This window comes from Giraffa tippelskirchi, chromosome 7 (genome assembly GCF_054371585.1).
Source record: "Giraffa tippelskirchi isolate mGirTip1 chromosome 7, T2T-mGirTip1v1.2.pri, whole genome shotgun sequence".
Classification (NCBI taxonomy): domain Eukaryota; kingdom Metazoa; phylum Chordata; class Mammalia; order Artiodactyla; family Giraffidae; genus Giraffa; species Giraffa tippelskirchi.
The window spans coordinates 14,046,190-14,065,983 of record NC_137281.1 but is presented as its reverse complement, the minus strand read 5'-3'; the positions used below and the strand labels follow the sequence as shown (position 1 = coordinate 14,065,983).

At 53.0% G+C, this 19,794-nt stretch overlaps 1 protein-coding gene across 6 annotated transcripts; it reads right to left on the bottom strand.

Annotated features, from left to right (window-relative positions):
- Nucleotides 1–23: 23 nt before the first annotated feature.
- On the bottom strand, nt 24–19,702 carry SIRT2 (sirtuin 2). Of its 6 annotated transcripts, XR_014060947.1 has the most exons (17): nt 19,645–19,702; nt 18,764–18,810; nt 15,643–15,691; nt 15,266–15,379; nt 12,244–12,285; nt 12,007–12,113; nt 11,827–11,883; nt 11,137–11,205; nt 5,224–5,353; nt 2,835–2,894; nt 2,468–2,523; nt 2,242–2,318; nt 2,102–2,153; nt 1,085–1,155; nt 875–941; nt 424–757; nt 24–128 (listed from the first exon to the last, which is right to left on the bottom strand). XR_014060947.1 is itself a non-coding variant. In XM_081516487.1 (16 exons), exons 1-16 carry the CDS (start codon nt 19,658–19,660, stop codon nt 599–601), a joined length of 1,173 nt encoding a protein of 390 aa, XP_081372613.1. In that variant the 5' UTR covers nt 19,661–19,702; the 3' UTR covers nt 24–598. The 6 variants fall into 6 exon arrangements, 3 of the variants coding, with proteins under 3 accessions (XP_081372613.1, XP_081372615.1, XP_081372614.1); XR_014060949.1 differs by having other exon boundaries at nt 24–757; nt 875–965; nt 1,062–1,155; XR_014060948.1 differs by lacking the exon at nt 18,764–18,810.
- Nucleotides 19,703–19,794: the final 92 nt, after the last annotated feature.

Genomic DNA, 19,794 nt, shown 5'->3' with positions numbered 1-19,794 from the left:
CAGCGAGGCCAGACAGCTAATCGTTAGTTGTTTTTTGTTTTTAATTCGTCTCTAATAAGCAACACCATCTGCCCACCCCTGCATGGGAAGTGGGACCCAAGAGAGGGGGCCTAGCACCCACTTTCAGAGTTGGAGGCAGAGGCCTGGGAGGCCTTGAGGCTTGGCTCTCCCGACTGGGTGCGTGCAGGGCACAACCCCCCCAACCCAGGGTAAGTTAGGTTTCATCTACTTGGCCACGGACCCTTGGGAGCAGTAGAGAGCGTGTGGGCCCTGGGGCTCTTGTCCTGGGACAGTTAGCAGTTTGGAGGTACCCCTGGCCCTCTGAGCAGTTAGAGATTAGGGGGGGCTGATCCTCGGCCGTAGGGGTGTTTAGAGGCTGTGGGCTGTTAGAGAAAGGCTGCCCAAGCCTCTGCCCCCAAGAATGTTAGAGATTTGCTGAGGTCAGGGGTGCTGGGACACCAGTTTGGGGAGGGAATAGTTAATACATTGAGGAAATATTCTGAGCTCCCCAGAAAAGAGCTGTAAGTTAGAGGAGGGGCAGGGCTGGTTGGGGCTCAGCTGTCCCAAGGCTGGGTGTCCTGCCTGGGAGACCCAGTGGTCACTGGGGTTTCTCTCCCTCAGTGGTCTTGGCCTTCTCCTTGGTGGTAGGTGGTGGAGAATTCCTGGGGGAAGCTGAAGTAGTGGGGTTGGAGGCCCCCGACCCCGACTGGGCATCTATGCTGGCATGCTCCTTCCGAACAAGGTCCTCCAGCTCCTTCTGCAGGGGGCAAAGTTCACACAGGTCAGAGGTCATCATGTGTCACTGGGTCGGAGGACCTGTGGGAGGGGGATCCAAGGACTGGGCTCGGGGTGAGCTGGGGTGATAGCTCCTCACCTTCCATCCGAGGAGGTCGGCAAGGGCCAGGCAGCCCTGGTCGCAGTCGCCCAGCCAGGCCACGTCCCTGAGGGTGAGGGAAGAGTCAAAGCTCCCAGGCTTGTCCTAGCACCCGTGGCTCTGCCTGTCCTTTGCCTCCATGCCTTCCCTCCCACCTGGGCCCTGTCCCTCCCAGGCTCCACCCCACCCTGCTGCAGGCCCGGGCCTCACCTGTAGGCCTTCTTGGAGTCGAAGTCCATGCCTCCTCCGAGGGCCATCATCATCCCAAGGAAAGGGTCAGTCTGTGGGGGAGGGGGAGCTAAGAGCACAGACTCCCGAGCCAGGGGGCCTGGGTTTGAATCCCAGCTCTGTGACTTCACTCAAGTGGCCTGGCCTCTCTGAACCTCAGTTTCCTTCTCTGCAGAGTGGGGGTAATCACCACACCCACTCCTAGGATGATACTGTCAGTGGGTTAATACAGAGAAAATGCTGAGCACAGCGTCTGCCACACGGTATGTTTTTTGCCTGCTGGAGGAAACAGCTGTCCCTGGGAGGGAGCCCCTGCCTAGGACAGAGGTCACCTCAGTTTGAAATGAGAGCTGAGAGACGGCACGGTGACTCCTGATGGCGCTACTGCCGGCCTGGGGACCAGCGAGCCCAGACTCTTCAGTCACAGGAAGGCCAAAGTTCCTGTTTTGGCTTAAGTTGCTTTGAGCTGGGGTTCTATCATCTCCTCAAAAGGGCGAATGGGACTGCCCTGGCGGTCCAGTGGTTAAGAATCTGCCTGCCAATGTAGGGGACATAGGTTCCATTCCTGGTCTGGGAAGATCCCACATGCTGTGGCGTGACTAAGCCCATGTACCCCAACTACTGAGCCCGTACCCTAGAGGCTGTGCTCTGCAACAAGAGAAGCCACTGCAATGAGAAGCCCGCCATGCACTGTAACTAGAGTAGCCCCTGCTCGCCCCAACTAGAGAGAGCCTAAGTACAGCAACGCAGGCCTACCACAGACAAAAAATAAGATAAAAAGGGTGACTGACCCAGAGGCCTGTGGAACCCTGGAGTCGGGGTAGCCTGGAACCTGACCCCTGAGGATTCCAAGACCCCCAGGTCTGAGCTGAGGGGTCCAGAGTATTGGGTCCAGAGTATTGGACTTCCTGAGACCTGTCCCCTGGTTCCCGGGGGGTCTGGGGGAGGTGATGTGGGGCCCGTGTGTGGGGGTGGCGTGGTAGGACGAAGAGGACTCACCTGGCCAGTCTTCTCCTTGTTGATGAGTAGGCGCGGGGTGGACAGAGGCGCCCTGGGGGGTGGTGAGCTGAGTGGTGAGGGCCTGTCGCGGCTCCCCCGCCCCCCCCAGCAGCCCCCCCCAGCCCCAGCCCCCCACCTACTTGCCGATGAGGGACGCGAAGGGCTGCACCTGCAGGGAGGTGCCCATGATGATAAGGAGGTCCACCTTCAGGAAGTCCTACGAAGCGGGAGCGGCCAGTGAGGTCAGCTGCTGGCCCCCGCCCTCCATGGCAAGCCCACCCGCAGCTACTTGGGGAAGCCACCTGCCTCAGGGCAGGACCTAGGCTGCCCCCATGTGGGCCAAGACGGGATGGCCGGGACACTTACTGACTGCATGCAGGAGAAGAAACGTGCTGGGAGGTTCTCGCCGAAGAACACGATATCTGAAGGGGAGGCAGATGGACAGACAGACACGGGGACAGAAAGAGATGGTGAAAAAGCAGGGGACAGAGACAGGGAGGGGGAGAGAGAACGGGCAGGAGCAGAAGGCGGACCCCAGGGCTGGGGTGGGAGTGTGGACGGGGCAGTGGGAAATGGGCCAGGGGGCTATGACACCCCCTCCCCTAGTCAGGGAGAGAGGGTGACCAGGGTGGGGTGGATGGATGGGGAGCGTGGCCTTCTTGGGAAGGGGTTAGCGGGTGCGCGGGGTCCCAGCCCAGTTCTACCTCAGTCGGTCCCAGGCCCCAAGGCTCACCAGGCTTCACCACGCTCTGACATTTCTCACACTTGGGAGTCACCTCGGAGAAGATCTTCTCTGGGCGTGGGGAAGGGGAGGAAGAGGAGGAGGTAAGAGGCTCTGGGTTGGGGCTGCAGCCTGCCCACGCCACCCCCTTCATTGTCAATACGAACACATCTCAGTCACGCGGGAGCCTCCTGGGACGTTTGTCCTGCCCAGGAAGGACCTCCTCCCAGCACCAGTCTACAGCTATTACATGAAAGAACAAACAAATAAGCAGACATTTGTCCCCAAAAGGGGCAACTGGGTTCCACCAACCCCCAACTTGTGGAATCTGGACTTGGGAGTGAAGTTCTTCCCACGGGTCTTTTTTTTTTTTTAATTTATTTGTTTTTGGTTGTGCTGGGTCTATACGGGCTTTTCTCTAGTTTTGGTGAGTGAGGGCTACTCTCTAGTTGTGGTGCACGAGCTTCTCACTGAGGTGGCTTTTCTTGTTTGGGAGCATGGGTTCTAGGGCGTGTGGGCTTCAGTAATTGAGGCTGCCGGACTCTAGAGCACAGGCTCAATAGTTGCGGCGCACACGTGGGCTTAGTTGCTCCACAGCATGTGGGATCTTCCCGGATCAGAGATCAAACCTATGTCTCCTGCACTGGCAGGTGGATTCTTTACCACTGAGCCACCGGGGAAGCCCTTCCCGTGGGTCCTCGAGGGCAGCCCTACTGCCATCACAGGTCAGGTCAGAGAGACCTGGTGGGTGCTAGGTCAGTGGCAGAGAGGAAAGAATTATGCAGCTAATCCTGGGATGGGGACAAAACCTTAGGTCCAGGTGCTTCCCACTCTTAGGCTCGGTGACAGACCCCCTCCCCCCAACACACACACCATGCTATGACAATCCTCCTCCTCATTGCTTATTGATCAAAGCTGTAAAGGCCTCTGTCACTTGCAATCCACAGAATCCTAGCTTGTTCATTCACATAGTCACTCATTCCTTCAACAAATATTTATAGAGCACTGTGTTAAGGTCTGCCATTTACTTTAAAATATTTCTGCATTGACAGCTCATGATATTTTGTGGGTGATGCTTGTGTTACTGCTGCAGGGGACACATAATGGGGTTATGTTAATTGTACATGACCCCCAGCTGCTTGCACTTGGGCTATTCAGGAACCCTTGCCTCAGGGGCGGTCAGCTGGCATTTTGTCAGAAGGGCTACACTCCAAAAGCCCTACTATCAGCACTGCAGCTGTCCTTGTCCCACATGGACACCAGAGGCTTTGTGAAATCAGCATAAAGAAGGTCAGAAATGGGTTTGCATGGATGAAATAAGTGGCTTCTTAATTAGCACAATGGATATCAGAAATCATCTCTCACTGGCATTCTAGAAATGTGGATTGACTGGGTGTTTTTTTGGTTTTTTTTTCTTCTTCTTCTCTTTTTGGACACTCTGCCCTTACATGAACAGGGACAATGACTTTAGCAAGCCCTGGAGTCTCTTCCCTTAGGGACAGCCCCCACTCAGCCTTCATACCAGGGCTGCGCCCAGCTTCACATGTCATGGACTCTGCTCACCTGAATCTGGCTAATGGGCTGGTTGAACCCTGTGTCTCTGGGGCAGTGCTGTCCAATATGGTGGTTAAAGCCACATGTGGCTTTTACATTTTAATTAATACAAGCTGAAGAAAGTTAGAAATTCAGTTTCTTGGTCACATTAGCCACATTATAAGAGCTCAACTGCCCCATGGAGCAGATGGCTGTTATGCTGGACAGTGAAGATATATATAGAACATGCCCCTCACCACAGAAAGTTCTCTTAGATGCTTCTGCTCTTCTTAGAATGTAGTTGTGTTGGCCTGGATGAGGCCCTCATGTAAGAAGGGGTCAGAGCACCCAAAGGGCAAAGGGCTAGGGTTTCATGACCTCACGCAACAGGCTGGATGACCATGTGGAGGCTGGTATGCTAACACACATCTCTGTGTCTGCAGCCTGCATCCATTATACCCTGGCTATGAGGTGGGGTTGGGAGCAGAGGACCCCCACAGCCACCTCATATCATTACCTGCTAAAAAGAGCTGCAGGGACTTCCTGGCAGTCCAGTGGCTAAGACTCTGCACTCCCAATGCAGGGGGCCTGGGTTCAATCCTTGGTCAGGGAACTAGATTCCACATGCCCCAACTAAAGATCCCGCATGCTATAATAAAGATCAAAGATGCTGCGTGCCCCAACTGAGACCTGACACAGCCAAATAAATAATAAAATAAGTTTAAAAAAAAAAAGAGAGAGAGAAAGGAAGAGCTGCAGAGCTGTGTAGGACATAGCTGGTGTCTGTGTATGGAAACCCTGTCCCTGGAGCTGAGGAGCAGACAGGGGATGGGAAGCCTGCCCTCGGGGGTAACCTCCAGCCCCTCACCTTTCATCCAGCTTAGCGAGTACTCCTGCCGGCAGCCTGAGCTGATGCAGTGGGATGTGTAGAAGGTGCCGTGGGCCTCCACCAGGTCTTCGGGCTCCAGCCCAGCCACTCGCTCCAGGGTGTCTATGTTCTGGAGGGAGACATGGAGGGGAGAGGGTCAGGAATGAACCACCTTCCCCTCCCAGGGGTCAGAAGACAGAGCAGGGGACTGCAGCTGAGAAAGGCAAGTGGGATAGAGTGAGAAGAGAGGAAGGGAGAAGCAAGGGGCAGGGGTGTGTCTAAAACTCTTTGGTTCCCCCTGATGGTGCCTCTGAAAAGTAAGTCATGGATGCTTCAAGGCAGGGGCCCAAATTCAAATGCCTATGAACCCAGGCCACTGCCACCAACCAGCCCTGGTGTTTTTCTGCAAAATCATGCCATTTTGCTTCCCTTTTGCAGAAAATTTGTTCTGTTAGAATCAAACACTCTAGTGGCACCAGCCAGAAATTTCGTGAAATAAATGTACCAATCTTCAATGTCTCTACTGTAAACACAGCCCTCTCAAATATGGCATCCTCGTGCAGTACCCAACCTGCACAGCTGTCTGTGGCAGGCTTGGCCAGACATTAACACAAATCAATGAATCAGGAGGGTTTTTTGAGTTTTAATTACAGTTTTCCTATTTAACAATCAGGTTTCTTACTGTGATCTGCTGCATAGATAGTATATTAACTTGTATTCTTTTCAGACAGAATTACTTTCCTTAGTCAAAACACAAGGATATTTGTCTCTTTCACAATTGTGCTTTCTCCAGCCACTTTAGAGCAGCTTTTGTTTGCCCACAAGGAATGCCACTGAGGCAGGTGCTTCTGGAGGACCTAACGGATGTTACAGAGATGGCCAGGCACATGCAGCCCACAGCTGACCCAACAAGGTTTCCTGGAGACTCCACGAACCACCAATTCCATTTCCAACTGCCCTCTCTGTTTCCAGTCAGCCATCAGTTTATCCCCAAAATATGCAGACAAGAGTCTCTATTTCCAGACTTTCTGTGGTTTTCCCTTGCTCTAGCCTACTAGAAATGCTAGTTTTGCCTTTGTTCCTGGACTTAGTTTACCGACTTCCTCACATGCAAGTAAGCAGTGTGTATGCAAATAACTTGGCTTCCCTGGTGCTCCGATGGTAAAGAAGGAGGGAGACCTGAGTTTGGTGGCTGGGTGGGGAAGATTCCCCTTGAGAAAGGAATGGCAACCCACTCCAGTATTCTTGCCTGGAGAATCCCATGGACAGAGGAGCCTGGTGGGCTATGGTCCGTGCATGGGGTCGCAAAGAGTTGCACATGACTGAGCAACTAACCCTACTCACTACTACTCATGCAAATAACTAAATGGCACGTCAAAGGACTACCTATGTGCCTCTGTGTTACCTTTTGATGCCACTTAAAAAAAATTATTTATTGGGCTGCACCAGGTTGTGGCACGAGGGATCTTTGATCTTCGTTGCTGCATCAGGATCTTTGGTTGCGGCATGCAGGATTTTGTTCCCTGACCAGGGACGGAACCTGGGATCCCTGCAGTTGGAGCTTGGAGTCAGCCACTGGACCACCAGGGATGTCCCTTGATGCCACTTCCGATGGGGCACCCACAAATAAACAAAAACAAGTGTGGCTGGGGAGTTCCCTGGTAGTCCAGTGGTTAGGACTCGGTCCTTTCACTGCCATGGCCTGGGTTCAATCCCTGGTTGGGGAACTAAGATCTTGCAAGCTGCGAGCACAGCCAAAAAGAAAAAAGAATGTGCCCAGACTTCCTGGGTGTTCTAGTGGTTAAGAATCTGCCTGCCAATGCAGGGGACATGAGTTTGATCCCTGGGCTGGGAAGATTCCACATGCCTTGGAGCAACTAAGCCCATGCAACACAACTACTGAAGCCACCACCCTGAGAAGCCTTGGCACCATAATGAAGAGTCCACCAAGCATGCACTCTTCAACTAGTGCGCAACCAATGAAGAGTAGCCCCCGCTCATGGCAACTAGAGAAAGCCCGCACATAGTGATAAAGACTCAGCGCAGCCAAAAAGCAAACAAATATATCTTTTTAAAAAAAATCTATCTTTAAAAACAAAAATGATGTGGCTGACCCATATGTACTGGTATGAAGGAATCTCTCCAAGATGTTAGAAGGCCCTGTGTACAAGATACGGAAAACATCAACGTATGAATTTGTGTGTTTGGTTGCCAAAGTGTGGACTATTTTAAAAGGAAACCCAAGAAGCAGGCAAGAGTAGTGGCCCCCGGGGAGAGAAGCTGGGGCTGGGGAATATGGCCCAAGATGCTCAGTATAAAGGGCAAGCAGCAATGACCGCATGGAGACACAGAACAGCTGATGTTTGGCCTCAGTGCCAGGCAGGGAACAGGGTGTGGTGAGGAAGTGGGCTGCTCGGCTCTAGTCAACTGCTTTCCCCTCCACCACCCCCAGAAAGTCACCCGGGGTGCAGCCAGCTCTTCCAGATCTGCAAGAGGAGCCCGAAGTCTGAGTTTTTATCTGTAATCTCTTTTGATTGTCAAACTGTAGCTCACTTTCGGTTTCAAGACATCACGTCTCTGACTGACATGCTTTTAAACAGCATGAAGCAGGCTTCTCTGGTGGCTCAGTGTTAAGAAATTCGTGTCTGATGCAGGAGACGTGAGTGTGATCCCTGGTCCAGGAAATCTCACATGCTGAGGGACAACTAGGGACAACTGAGCAACTACTGAAGCCCATAAGAAGCCCCTGAAGTCTGTGCTCCACAACAGAAGTCACTGCAGTGAGAAGCCTATGCACTGCAACTAGAGAGCAGCCCCTGCTTGCTGCAACTAGAGAAAAGCCTGTGCAGCAACGAAGACCCAGCACAGCCAAAAAAAAAAATAGACTTCTCCCCTATAAATGGGAATTTTTTTTTAATTAATAAAAAGCATGAAGCTGCTATGTGGCTGAGTATAAGGAAGGGTCTTCTAGATAAGGGCTTAAGGGAAAGAAAGCTGAGTATGAATCCAATGTATAATGTAAATGCCACAGATATAGATTTAAAAGAGTGGAGATCACAGTGACTTGACTGAAGGAGACAACTGTTCTTCTGTTTGAATGGATACTTGTGTCTTGAGATAAAAATAGCATCGCTTCAAAAGTGCTGCATCGTCACAATTCAGGAAGATGTGAAGACAGCGCGTTCCAGAAAACTGGGTCAGTCACTCAAAAAGTGGCTGAGGTTGAAGAAGAGGGTGAGGAGGAGTTGAAAAAAACAATGGTTTCATGAAACATGAGAGTGGAAAAATGTTCCCACCTGTGTGTAATGTAATGCGCCAGTGTGAGTATATATGTAGACTTAAATCTGTGTGTGAATTATTATAAGTAAGGGGAAATGCCACCACATTTCACACTGACCCCAGAACATATTCATGTTGGCTTTCATGTAAAAATACCCTGCAGCTGGTGTGCTTTCGTGGTTTGGGGCAGGGGAGGGAGGTGCCTCATATGCAGCTGGGGAGTCAGCCCTCTGAGCATCTGGGATGAACCACGTGGTCCTGGGCCTGGGTTTCTCGTGCTGGGACCCCTGAGATCTGGTCTCTCTTGCTCTCCAGCTCGAGTCCAGATGCCTTAGTATCTGGCTGTCTGTCTGCCTACTGCTCCATATGGCTGTCTAATGGGCATCTTAACCACGATGTGCTTTCAACCAAACTCCTCCTCTGCCCCCAACTCCTGCACATCCCACCATCTCAGTAAAAGACAGCAGGTGCTCAGGCTGAGATTCCGACCATCCCTGACTCCTCTCCTTCTCTCAAGAACCGTTTCACATTCAATCCAACAGCAAGTCCTGTTGGCTCCACCTTCAAAACGGGTTCACAAGTCACCCACTTCTCCCCTTGGACAGCCCCCTCCCTGGCCCAGCCTCCATCCTCTCCTGCGTGGAGCATCACTGCAGCCCCCTCCTTGGTCTCTGTACCCACCCCTACCCCCACTGCTCCCTCCCACAGTTTGCCTTCCACATGCAGCTAGAGGGACCCTGTGAATACCTGGGGAAGATCACATCTTGGCCCTGCCCAGAGCCCTCCTGTGGTTCCATCTCCCACCAGGGAAAGGACAAAGCTCTCCCGGTGGCCCCCAAATGCCCACATGGTCAGCCTGTCACCTCCCTGACCTCATCTCCTCTGTCCTTTCCTACTACTGTCCTCCTCGCTCACTCAGATGGAGCTATGTGAACATGCCAAGTGCAGCCTCACCTCAGGGCCTTTGCACTGGCTGTTCCCTTTGCCTCTCTCCCTGAGATGATCCCATGGCTCCCTCCCTCCCCTCCTACAGGTCTTTGTTTAAATGTCTCTTTTTTCCAAAAGGCCTTCCCTGACTTATTGTTCACAACAGCACCCCTCTTCCAAGCACACAAAGAACTTCTGATTCCCCTTTCCTGCTCAGCCCAGTGCTCCGTAGACGTCTCAGCATTAGACAGACTAGATACTCGACTCATCCTTCTCGTCCACTGTCCCTCCCTACCCTAGAGTGTCAGCTCCAGGAGGGCAGGGATGTCTGCTCCCTCTGTCTACTGCTTGCAGGGCCTGGCACTGGTTGGCACTCAGTAAACACTGGGACAGAAGCTGATGAACAGGATTGACAGCAGGGCCATGGTGAAGATTTCATGAAATCACACACAGAAAGTGCTTGGCTTCAGGTGAGCTGTTTATATCATGTCTGAACGCATTCCATGGATAAAAGGTCAAGTCTATCCTGACCTGGGGGCTCCCCACCAACTCCCACTGGCCCTAGACAGGAGTACCTGCCCTCCTCTGAGAATTCTGGACCTGAAAAAAGATTTCATCCTCCCCCTGGTGGCAGATTCTGAGGCTGCAGGCTCCAGATTGCCAGGCTAGAAAGAAAATAATAGAACACCTACTTCTATCCATGGGTTCTCTATTTTATAATTTTGGGTTCTGAGATATGAATTAGAGCAGGCATGGTATCACTGCTCTAGTAGGTCATGTAATTCAATACGTATTTATAAAACAAAAGTAGAGGCACACTTGTCACTATTGGGTGTGCGAGACCCCAAAAGTCTCACCAACTAGGAAGCCAAGAATGTGAGCTGTCCTTACCTGAGGACCTCTGGGTGAGGCCCTCAGGTAAGTGCCTGACATACATGAGCTGTGGCCCCATGGCCCGCACAAGGCCTTTGTGCAAATTATAAGTAGGTGCCCCTTTCTTAAGACTGTATAGCCACCAACTGGAAAATTGTCAGGGTGCAGCGATCGTGTTGGGCTTCCCTGATGGCTCAGATGGTAAAGAATCTGCCTGCAACGTGGGAGACCTGGGTTCAATCCCTGGATGGGGACGATCCCCTGGAGAAGGAAATGGCAACCCACTCCAGCATTCTTGCCTGAGAAATCCCATGGACAGAGGAGCCTGGTGGGCTACAGTCCATGAGGTCACAAAGAGTCAGACACGATTGAACGACTAACACTTACACTTCACTGATCATGCTAGACCAAGTCACTTCAGATCATCTGATGGAAAACCCAAAAAAAATATGGTGCCAAAGGTGTCTGCTCAGAGAAGGGGTCCTTTCTCAATACTCATGGGGTGGCCCTGAGGGAGGTCACTGCCACGTTACCACAGGCCTGAGAGGGTGAAGTAGTTCTGACCTCTGCTTTTTTTTTCACCCATCCTGTGTGGCATGTGGAATCCTTGTTCCCTGAACAGGGATCAAACCTGTGCCCCCTGCATTGGAAGCGTGGAGTCGTAACCTCTGGATTGCCAGTGAAGTCCCTGGCCTCTGTTTCATAGAAAGGGAAACCAAGGCTGAGAGAGGGGACATGACTCACTGCAAGTCACACAACAGAGAGGCTGCAGCCTGAGCTCTTGACCCCTCCTGCCTGCCCTCTTCCTCCCAGGATGCCCGAGGTTCTGCCTACCTGTGTATAGCAGCGCAGGAGCAGTCCTTTCTCCTTCAGCAGGCGGATGAAGTAGTGGCAGATGGTGGGCTGGAGGGAAGCAAGCACGGCAATGCTGACTGCGCACCACCCTGTGCCAGGAACTGTTCCAGACCTGTTTCTCCTCATGGGATCTTCACACCATGAGGCACAGACCTTCATTATCCCCATTTCACAGGTGGGGGAACTACGGCTCGGGGAGGGTGACTGTCTGGCCAAAGTCACATGAACTGTGGAGTTGGGGTTGGCACAGAAGCAGCCTGGCTACAGAGTCTGGGCTCTTACATGTATCATCAGTTCACGTAAGCCTCACAGCATTTCTTTTCATGGACTATTACCTGCTCCATTTTACAGATGGGAAAACTGAGGTTCAAGGACACAAGAGCAGGAAATGAGAGACCAGGAGTTGGACTCAGGCAGTCTGGGCCCAAAGCCCATGCTGTTTCTTTTGTTTTTTTTTTAACTATGCTTCAAGGCTTGCAGGATCTGTTTCTTGACCAGGGATTGAACCTGGGCCATGGCAGTGAAAACCTGGAATCCTAACAATTAGGCCACCAGGGCCCATGTATTTAATAGCTGTAGGATATTTGTATAAAGGGCCCTGAAGGGGTCCTTCCCATGCCTGCTGGCCCCCAATTTTTCCTGTCCCCACTTCCACAAAAAAGAGCTCACCTTGAACTGCCCAGGATAGAGTTCCTTGGCGAGGGCAAAGAAGGGCTCTGGATGTTTCTGTGGGAGAGAGAGCCGGAGGGCAGGTGGGCACCCAGATGCCCCTGGTGAGATGCGAGCAGGAGCTAGGAGGCCCCATCCACCCCCCATCACTACAGACCTTCCTCCCCATGTGACATGCACCTTGAAGTAGCTGATTTCAAAGATGGCCTCCGGGTAGGGAAGACGGTATTTCTCCAGGTTGGCGTAGAGGCCCGTGTTTGGGGAGCGGAAGTCAGGGATGCCCGCAGCTGGGGGAGGAGGGGTAATCAGTAAGGGACTCTGGCCCCTTTTCTTTCATACCCCCCAACACAGCTCCTCCCCAGGTCCTTGTAGGGGTGCCCCAACCAGGGAGTGGCTTTTGGGGGAGGGAGCACTTACAAGTGGAGATTCCAGCTCCCACCAAACAGATGACCCTGCGACCTGGAGGAGGAGAGTTCAGGCAGTGTGTGTTTTTCTCTTTTTCAACTTACATTTGTTTACTGTTGTTTTGAACATCAAACATTGCTCCAAAATATGAACCATTTATCTTAAGAGAGTTGTCTTTGCCATAAATTAAGTACTGAATTGATGTTTGCAATTGATTTTTGACAACTTAAAAAACTTATTAGTGGCACTGCTGTCTAATAATCAGATATATCGTCATAGACTGAATGTCATGATTAAAACAGTAAAGATTTTAAAAAAAAGAGCAATGTTTCCCCTTCCCGTTCTTGCCTTTAAGTAATTTCACCTATCACAGTCCCTGAAGCCATTTACTCTGTGCCAGGCCCTGCGGTGAGCACTTCAGATCCCTGAATGGCTCTCCCAGCCATCTCAAGGTGGGTGGTGTTAACACTCCCATTTTACAGATGAGGAAACTGAGGCTTAGACAGGGGAAGGGGTCATACAGTTGACTGATGGAAGAGCCAGCATGGAGTCAAAGAATCCATTGGTTAAGATTACACCAGTGTAGTAAGATTCATGAAAAGGCCGCTTGGAGAGAAATTTCTCCTCCTAGCTAGATCTAGACAAACACAGGAGATCTTAGTGAGAGGTAGATCTTAGGGAGAGGGCCGGGAGGGTGTGTTACCCCGGAAGTGCTGCAGGTTATTGTGAAAAATAATCTCTGGCCACCTCTTTATCTTCTGGACACAATATTGGACAGCCATCTATTTCCAGCATATGATACACATTCCTCCATCCTATTCCTTCCCCTCATAATCAAATGCATGTTAACCACCAGAAGTCGATAATTTTCAAGTGAGGATCCAAGCTGGGCCATTCTCAGCTCACACCCAGTGAGCAGCAGAGTGGATAAGGGCTTCCAATCCTGGCCTTCCTGTGCACCAGCAGGGTTGTGGGGGGTGCGATGGGGCGGGAGTGGGTCTTGGTTCAGATCACCACGCTGGGCTTTAGCTTCCTGCTCTGTAAAATGGGCACAATCACTATACTGGCCTCATGGGGGCTGTTGAGAGAAGGAATTCTCTCCTGTGAAGCTGAGATCAATGCCTAGCATTAATGATTCTTCGAGACACTAGTACTCACCTTCTTCAGACCCATGATTCATATCCCTATAAGCACTTTGTTCCTCCAATGTCACCAGCTTTTGGAAAAGATGGGAAGATGTGGGAGGGGAGGGGTGGAATCATTTCACAGGCACGCAGGGCTGTGTAGGAATAGCCTGACTGCCTCTTTGGTGGCTGGCTGGCAGCCCTGCCGTGCAGCACCCTTGGCATCCGCCAGTCGACTGATGGACAAACACGAGTGTGACGGCCTCTGGGGTGTCAGGATGCCATCGGACACAGCGGACCCAGTGGAAGGGAGTGAGTGTGCACTCTAGATTCAGGAGCCCTGACTCTGCCTGTCGCCAGCTGGGTAACCCCATACCAGCTTACAACCTCTCTGTGTCTCAGTTTCCTCCTCTGCCCAGCTGACTCCTCACAGGTCTCCTGTGAAGATCCTATCAGGGGATGCCTGTCAAGTGCGTAGCCCAGTGCCTGGCAAAAGGTGAGAGCCCAATTCATTGTTATTGTTTATTATTATCCCCTCACAGGCACCATCAATTATTCTAAAACCCAGGTGCAGGAGGAGGGATGGAACGTAAGCTTTGTAGCCACAGCCTGTATTCTCTTTGGGGCCCACCCAAGCCAGAAGATGGGGCTTCCTGAGTGGCTCCGTGGTAAAGAATCCACCTGCCAATGCAGGAGATGCGGGTTCGATCCCTGGGTCAGGAAGATCCCCTGGAGAAGGAAAGGGCAACTGATTACAATATTCTTGCCTGGGAAATCCTATGGACAGAGGAACCTGGCGGGCTACAGTCCATGGCATCGCAAAAGAGTAGGACATGATTTGACCAAACGACAACAACAAAGGCAGGAGATGGCCGAAGGCCGCCGCTCCAGGAGAGGGGGGCTCAGGGCGTCCGGCCTGGCTGCCTGAGGAGAGGTGGCAGCAGCTGGAGGACAGGGAAATTGGAGGAGACGACCTCAACAAAAGGCTGTTCAGGACCCTCAAAGGGTCGATTGTTCTAGTCAAGGACTGCTTAGGGCTCGGTTTCTCAGACTCTGGTGACCTCAACTTGAGGCAAGAAATATAAATCACCCGGTGACCCGGTAAAAAGATCTCTACACCACACCCGGAACAAGCCTCCTGTAAGAATCCTCACGGGGAACACTTAGGCAACGCTTGCTCTGTTTCAGGCATTCACATCTATGAATTTATGCAATCCCTCTTCATAATCCTGGGGCTTCCCTGGTGGCTCAGACGGTAAAGAGTCTGCCTGCAATGCAGGAGACGAGGGTTTGATCCCTGGGTCGGGAAGATCCCCTGGAGAAGGGCATGGCAACCCACTGCAGTATTCTTGCCCAGAGAATCCCATGGCCAGAGGAGCATGGCGGGCTACAGTCCATGCGGTCCCAAAGAGAAGGGAGGAAGCCACGGGGATGCCTGGGGGAAGAGTCTATTCCATAATCTTATAAGGTAATTCCTATTATTAGCATCTTCACTCTAATAAAGAAGACTGACCAATAGAGACACAGTGATTGGCTCGTGGGGGTAGGATTGTGACCCAAGCCGGGCCAATCGGAGCCAATCTCTGCTCTTGTGCTTGAACCACTGGGAGAAAGATGCTGTTTTTCACTGGGAGCTGCTAGGCTGGTGGAACTTGTATTTACAGCTGCCAGGAGCTCCCAATACAGAGAAGAGCCGAGAAAGGGCTCAGCATAGAAGCTGCTGAATCCAGCCACACTTCAGGATCAAGTTACAGGATCAACACACTTCCTTTTTGGCACCAGACAGTTTGAGTTGGGTTTCTTGCGACTTGCAGACATAAGCTGTGAATGGTTTGGGGCTGAGAAGTCATGAGAAGAAGTAGGGAGGGGGAGTCACGCAGGAAGGGGCCCAGGGTGGGCGGGGAACTCACAGCGCTCGCTCTGCATGTAGCGGCTCACTCCTTCCAGGGTTAGTTCATCCAGGAGTCGCTCCTTCTGGGTGCCCAGGCCCAGAGTCTGGGAGAAGAAATTCCGCAGGAAGTCCACTGGCCAAAAAGAAGAGAGACAGCGGTTGGGCAGGTGTTTGTTCAAGGGGACACAGAGGACCCGAGTGCCCCTGCCCAGCCCTGGGGTCGCCTGTCTTCCCACGACCAAAGGTTGGATGCCTGGCCCAGCCAGGGATTCCGAAGCGTCACATCTGTTCTTATACACTTTGCATGTCACCCCCGGTGGAGGTGAACACCTGGATCCCTGCCCTAAACCGCCCTCCAGAACCCCCCAGAACCGTGCTCCCAAGGCAGATACTCACTCTCTGCTTCTCCGCCAGTGGCTCCTGCCTCAGTGTCTGAATCTGAGTCCTGGAAGGAGTGGAGGTGGGGTGATGAGGCCCCAGAAGCGGGGTTAGGGAGCGGAAGAGGGGATGACACCAGGGTTCCAGGGAAAAGCTATGGCTGGGGGGTGGGCCCGAGGGAGTGAAGGGCAGAGGGGACTGAGCTGGGGGTGCGTGAGGGCTCTGGGACAGGCCGCCTGTGTTGGAAACCCAACTCTGCAACTCAAGAGGAGCGCAGCCTCCTGTGGGTGACTGCATTTTTTTCTGAGTCTCCGAGCTCCTCCTCTCACAAGTGGAGCTTGGGGGACAGAGGAAGGCCACCTGGAGGGCTGTGAGAAGTGAGTTAGCATGTGAGGCACTCAGAATACCCCTGGTTGGGGGCGGTGGTGGTGGTAAGTGCTCAGGAAGTGCTGGTTACTGCTCTCATCACCTCCCATTGTCCACGTCCTCACTTTATATCCCTCCAGGCCCCTGCCCTGCCCAGCAGCCCCGCAGCCCGCCCGCCTCACCTACGTCAATAATGCTGGTAGAAATGCCTCGGTCCTCACCCTGTGGCCGTCAGCCCTCTGGCTTAAAGCCCCCCCCACTCCACCCTTCCAACCCTTCTGTCTCCTCTATCAACTCCTCTCCTCCGCCAGGTGCCCAAATTGCGGGTCTGGGACTCTGTCCTGGGCCCTCCCTCCCGTCTCTGTCCGCCTTCCCTGGGCCAGCTCCCCAATTCACGCCAGTGGTCTCAGCCTGGTCTCTGACGATGCCACCTGTCTCCAGATCCAGGGTTTCCGCAGCCCCCGGATGCCTCCCCCTAAGGGTGACCCCAGACCCTTCACTCTCACAGTGTCCCAAACTGGCTTCAGTATCTCTTCCAAACCTGCTCCTTCCCCTGGGGCCCTATCTCAGGGTGGCTTCTGTCCCCGTGTTTGCCAGATGTCTCCTGCCTCCCTCGCCTGCCCTCCTGCCATAGCATGTCCCCTCCCCGGGGCTCCATGTGGGCCAGCCTGTCCCTCTAGAGGCTCTGCCACAGCCTCTGCCCTAGCTCCCAGTCTCAGTCTCCATCGCTGATCTACTCTCCTGCTCTCCGTGAGTTGACCTGTCTGGGTCTACCCTTTCCCCTCCACATCAAAGGTCTTTCTCTTTGGCTTCCCCAGTTTAATCATCTGATCACAAACATCTATGGCATTTACCATGATCCCAGCTCCAAGAAGTCTGGGATTTTTCACAGTCACCACTGGGTAAAAATGTGTTAAGTCCCTCAGTCGTGTCCGACTCTTTGCAATCCCATGGACTGTAGCCCGCCAGGCTCCTCTGTCCATAGCATTCTCCAGGCAAGAATACTGGAGTAGGTTGCCATGCCCTTCTCCAGGGGATCTTCCCAACCCAGGTCTCCCGCATTGCAGGCAGATTCTTTACTGTCTGAGCCACCAGGAAAGCCAGGTTTCCTTGCTTTAAGATTGTATCTACAAGCTGTACAAAATTCTGACCATTAGACGATGTATAACTTGAAGGCGCTTGCCTCATGAGTCCCTCACCCACAGCCCCGCCCCTGCACCCCACCCACCCCATCCTCCCCTTCAAGATAGCCACTATTAACAGTTCAATGGTAATTACTCCAGATTTTTCTCTCTGAGTTGGTGATGGACTGGGAAGCCTGGCATGCTGCAGTCCATGGGGTCGCAAAGAGCTGGACACGACTGAGAGGCTGAACTGAACTGAAAACTCATTATTTCCCCAGAAATGGGTCACCCCACAGTACAATGCTGCGCCTCGCATTTTCCACCAAACAATATATCACAGACCCGCCAGCTACAGAGTGTTGTATTGTACAGTTCATAGTTCATTTAACCCATCAACTGACAGTCGTTTGGGCTGTTTCCAGTTTGGCTGTATCGCACAATGCTGCAATTTACACCCTCGGATCTTTCTCTCTGGGATTGAGGGTCCTTCCACATGAGACTTTTTTCTCTGACAGTGGCCGGGCTTTGGGAGCCAGGCGAGGGAAAAGCCTGGCCTGACAGGGAGCCCTTGTCCCCTTGGTGTGGCTTAGCCGTGCATCTGTGGGGTGCTCTCGTCACAGCTTCTGCTCTGCCCTACATGTGAACCGCGACCTCGTGTCTGTGGGTGGGCTGGCACGCTTTCAGGCTGCAGACAGTGAAGCTCTGTGGAAGGAGGCGAGGGCCCTTCCCAGCACGTGGGAGCAATTTGGTCTCGGGGGGAGCTGAAGGTGATGGTGGAGCCTCTGTGACCCCTGCTTCCAGTGAAGCGTCTGGGAGGCAATGTGTCAAGGCACCGAGGGTTGCAAACCTGTCTCTGCTCTTCTAGCCAATGGACAGAGGACAAGTTATTAAAGAATTCAGCTTCCAATTCCTTGGCTATAAAATGACCATAGTAGACCCGCACCAGCCTGCCCCAGCCCCCCCGCCCCCCGCATGCTAGGATGCCCGTCAAACATGAAGCAGAGTACCCAGTTGGCTTAAATACTCAGTAAATGCTAACCATATAGGTAATCAGCCACCTGAATCTTGAACACATGACACTCTTTCATGCCCCCCAGTATACCCTCTGCCTGGGACACCACTTCTCACCTTGCCTAAGAAAACCCTAAGCTACTCTACACTGACTACCATGTGCTGTATCTCAGTCTGACTCTGAGATCAGTCTGTGGATTCTTCCCGAGAAGGGACTGGCTGGAATCTTGTGTGATCTCACACGGTTTACTCTGCGCCCCCAAAGTGCCCTGTGCTACTTTCATGATCACCAGTAGAGTCATTGTCAAGTCACACATCTGTGAGATCTGTGAATTCAGGAACCAAATCTCTTCCATGCCCACTGGGAACAAGGTTCAGAAGGGTAGGCGGGTGGGCGGGGTGTGCAAGGAGAAGGAAAGTTTGCAAGGGCAGGCCGAGGCTTGAGGCCACACACCCTTCTCTGACAGGCCCCAGAATCCACCATTCCCCAGGAGCTGAACCACAAGGGGAGGTGGGGTGAGGGGCTGGGGCAGTGAGCTGCGGGCCCTGGGGTATCTGACTCCCCCTGCCACCTCCCCCCCGTGTGGGGTGTGGGAAGTCCATCTCTCTCCTTCCCTCCACCCTTGTCCCCATCTCACCTGAGCCTCCTGCACCTTCCCTGCCTGGGTCTCCTCAGGGTCAGAGGCTGGGGGAGGAGGGGGAGCAGACGTGGTTACAGTGAAGGGAGTGGTTAAGGGGGAATGAAAGGCTTCCAAGTAGGGGTGCAGAGAGGGGCAACAAGACCCTCCAACCTAGTTATACGGGGTGGGGGTATAAAAAGGGAGTAGATGGAGGGAGGGAAATGAAGAAAAGCAGATCTTATTAAAGTGGAGAGTGCTGGGAGGAGAGACGGTTGGTGAAGGACAAAGAGGCTGGGGCAGGAAGGCTTAGAAAAGCAAAAATAAAGTAAAGCATATAAGGGCATGAAGGAAGACTTAGGAGGAGTTAGGAAGGACACAGTAGTGTGTGAGTGTGTGCTGGGAGGGTTAGATTTACAAGCAGAAGACAATGTAGAAAGAAAGAGAAGATAAGGGATACTGGGCCCGGAGGCGGGTTTGCAAGAAGAGGTGGTGGGAACGGAACGGAAGGGCGAGATGGTAGGTTTAGAAGAGGAAGGAAGAGATAGGAGGGGACACCAGGGGTCCCCTAGCACCCTCTAGTTCCCACTAACAACCAGGTACCCTTAGCAACCCGGACAGCGGTATTCTAAGTCCCTAGTAACAAGGGTCCTTAGCAACTAAGGTGTGAGACACACGCTGTCATTAGTAACTTAGGGGACGTGGCAAACGGACCCTTAAAACCTCACGACCCAGAAACCCACCAATCTAGCAATATGTATCACAACGGCTCCCTGAACCTCATTCCCCTCCATGCAGCCCCCATCTCCTGCACCACCACTCCCGCCCTCGGGCCCCGGGGCCTGCAGCTCTCAGCCAGGCCCCGGCGCGGCCCGACCCTCCCACCAGGGCCCCCGACTCACGATCCGGATCGGCCATGGGCGCGGGGCGGGGGCCCTCGGGACTGTCACCGACTGCTCTATCCCGTGACGGCACCGGAAACAGGAGGGGGCCGAGATAGGGCAAAGAACTACAACTCCCAGGAGCCATTAAAAACGTCCGGGGCGAGCCCT

What these genes read in the sequence shown, in the direction of transcription:
- SIRT2 (XM_081516487.1), bottom strand. An exon ending in GGAAGGTGCAGGAGGCTCAG is followed by an intron (nt 15,692 to 18,763) that starts GTGAGATGGGGA and finishes CACTCCTTCCAG; the next exon opens with GACTCAGATTCAGACACTGA. An exon ending in GGGAGCTGGAATCTCCACTT is followed by an intron (nt 12,114 to 12,243) that starts GTAAGTGCTCCC and finishes CTCCTCCCCCAG; the next exon opens with CTGCGGGCATCCCTGACTTC.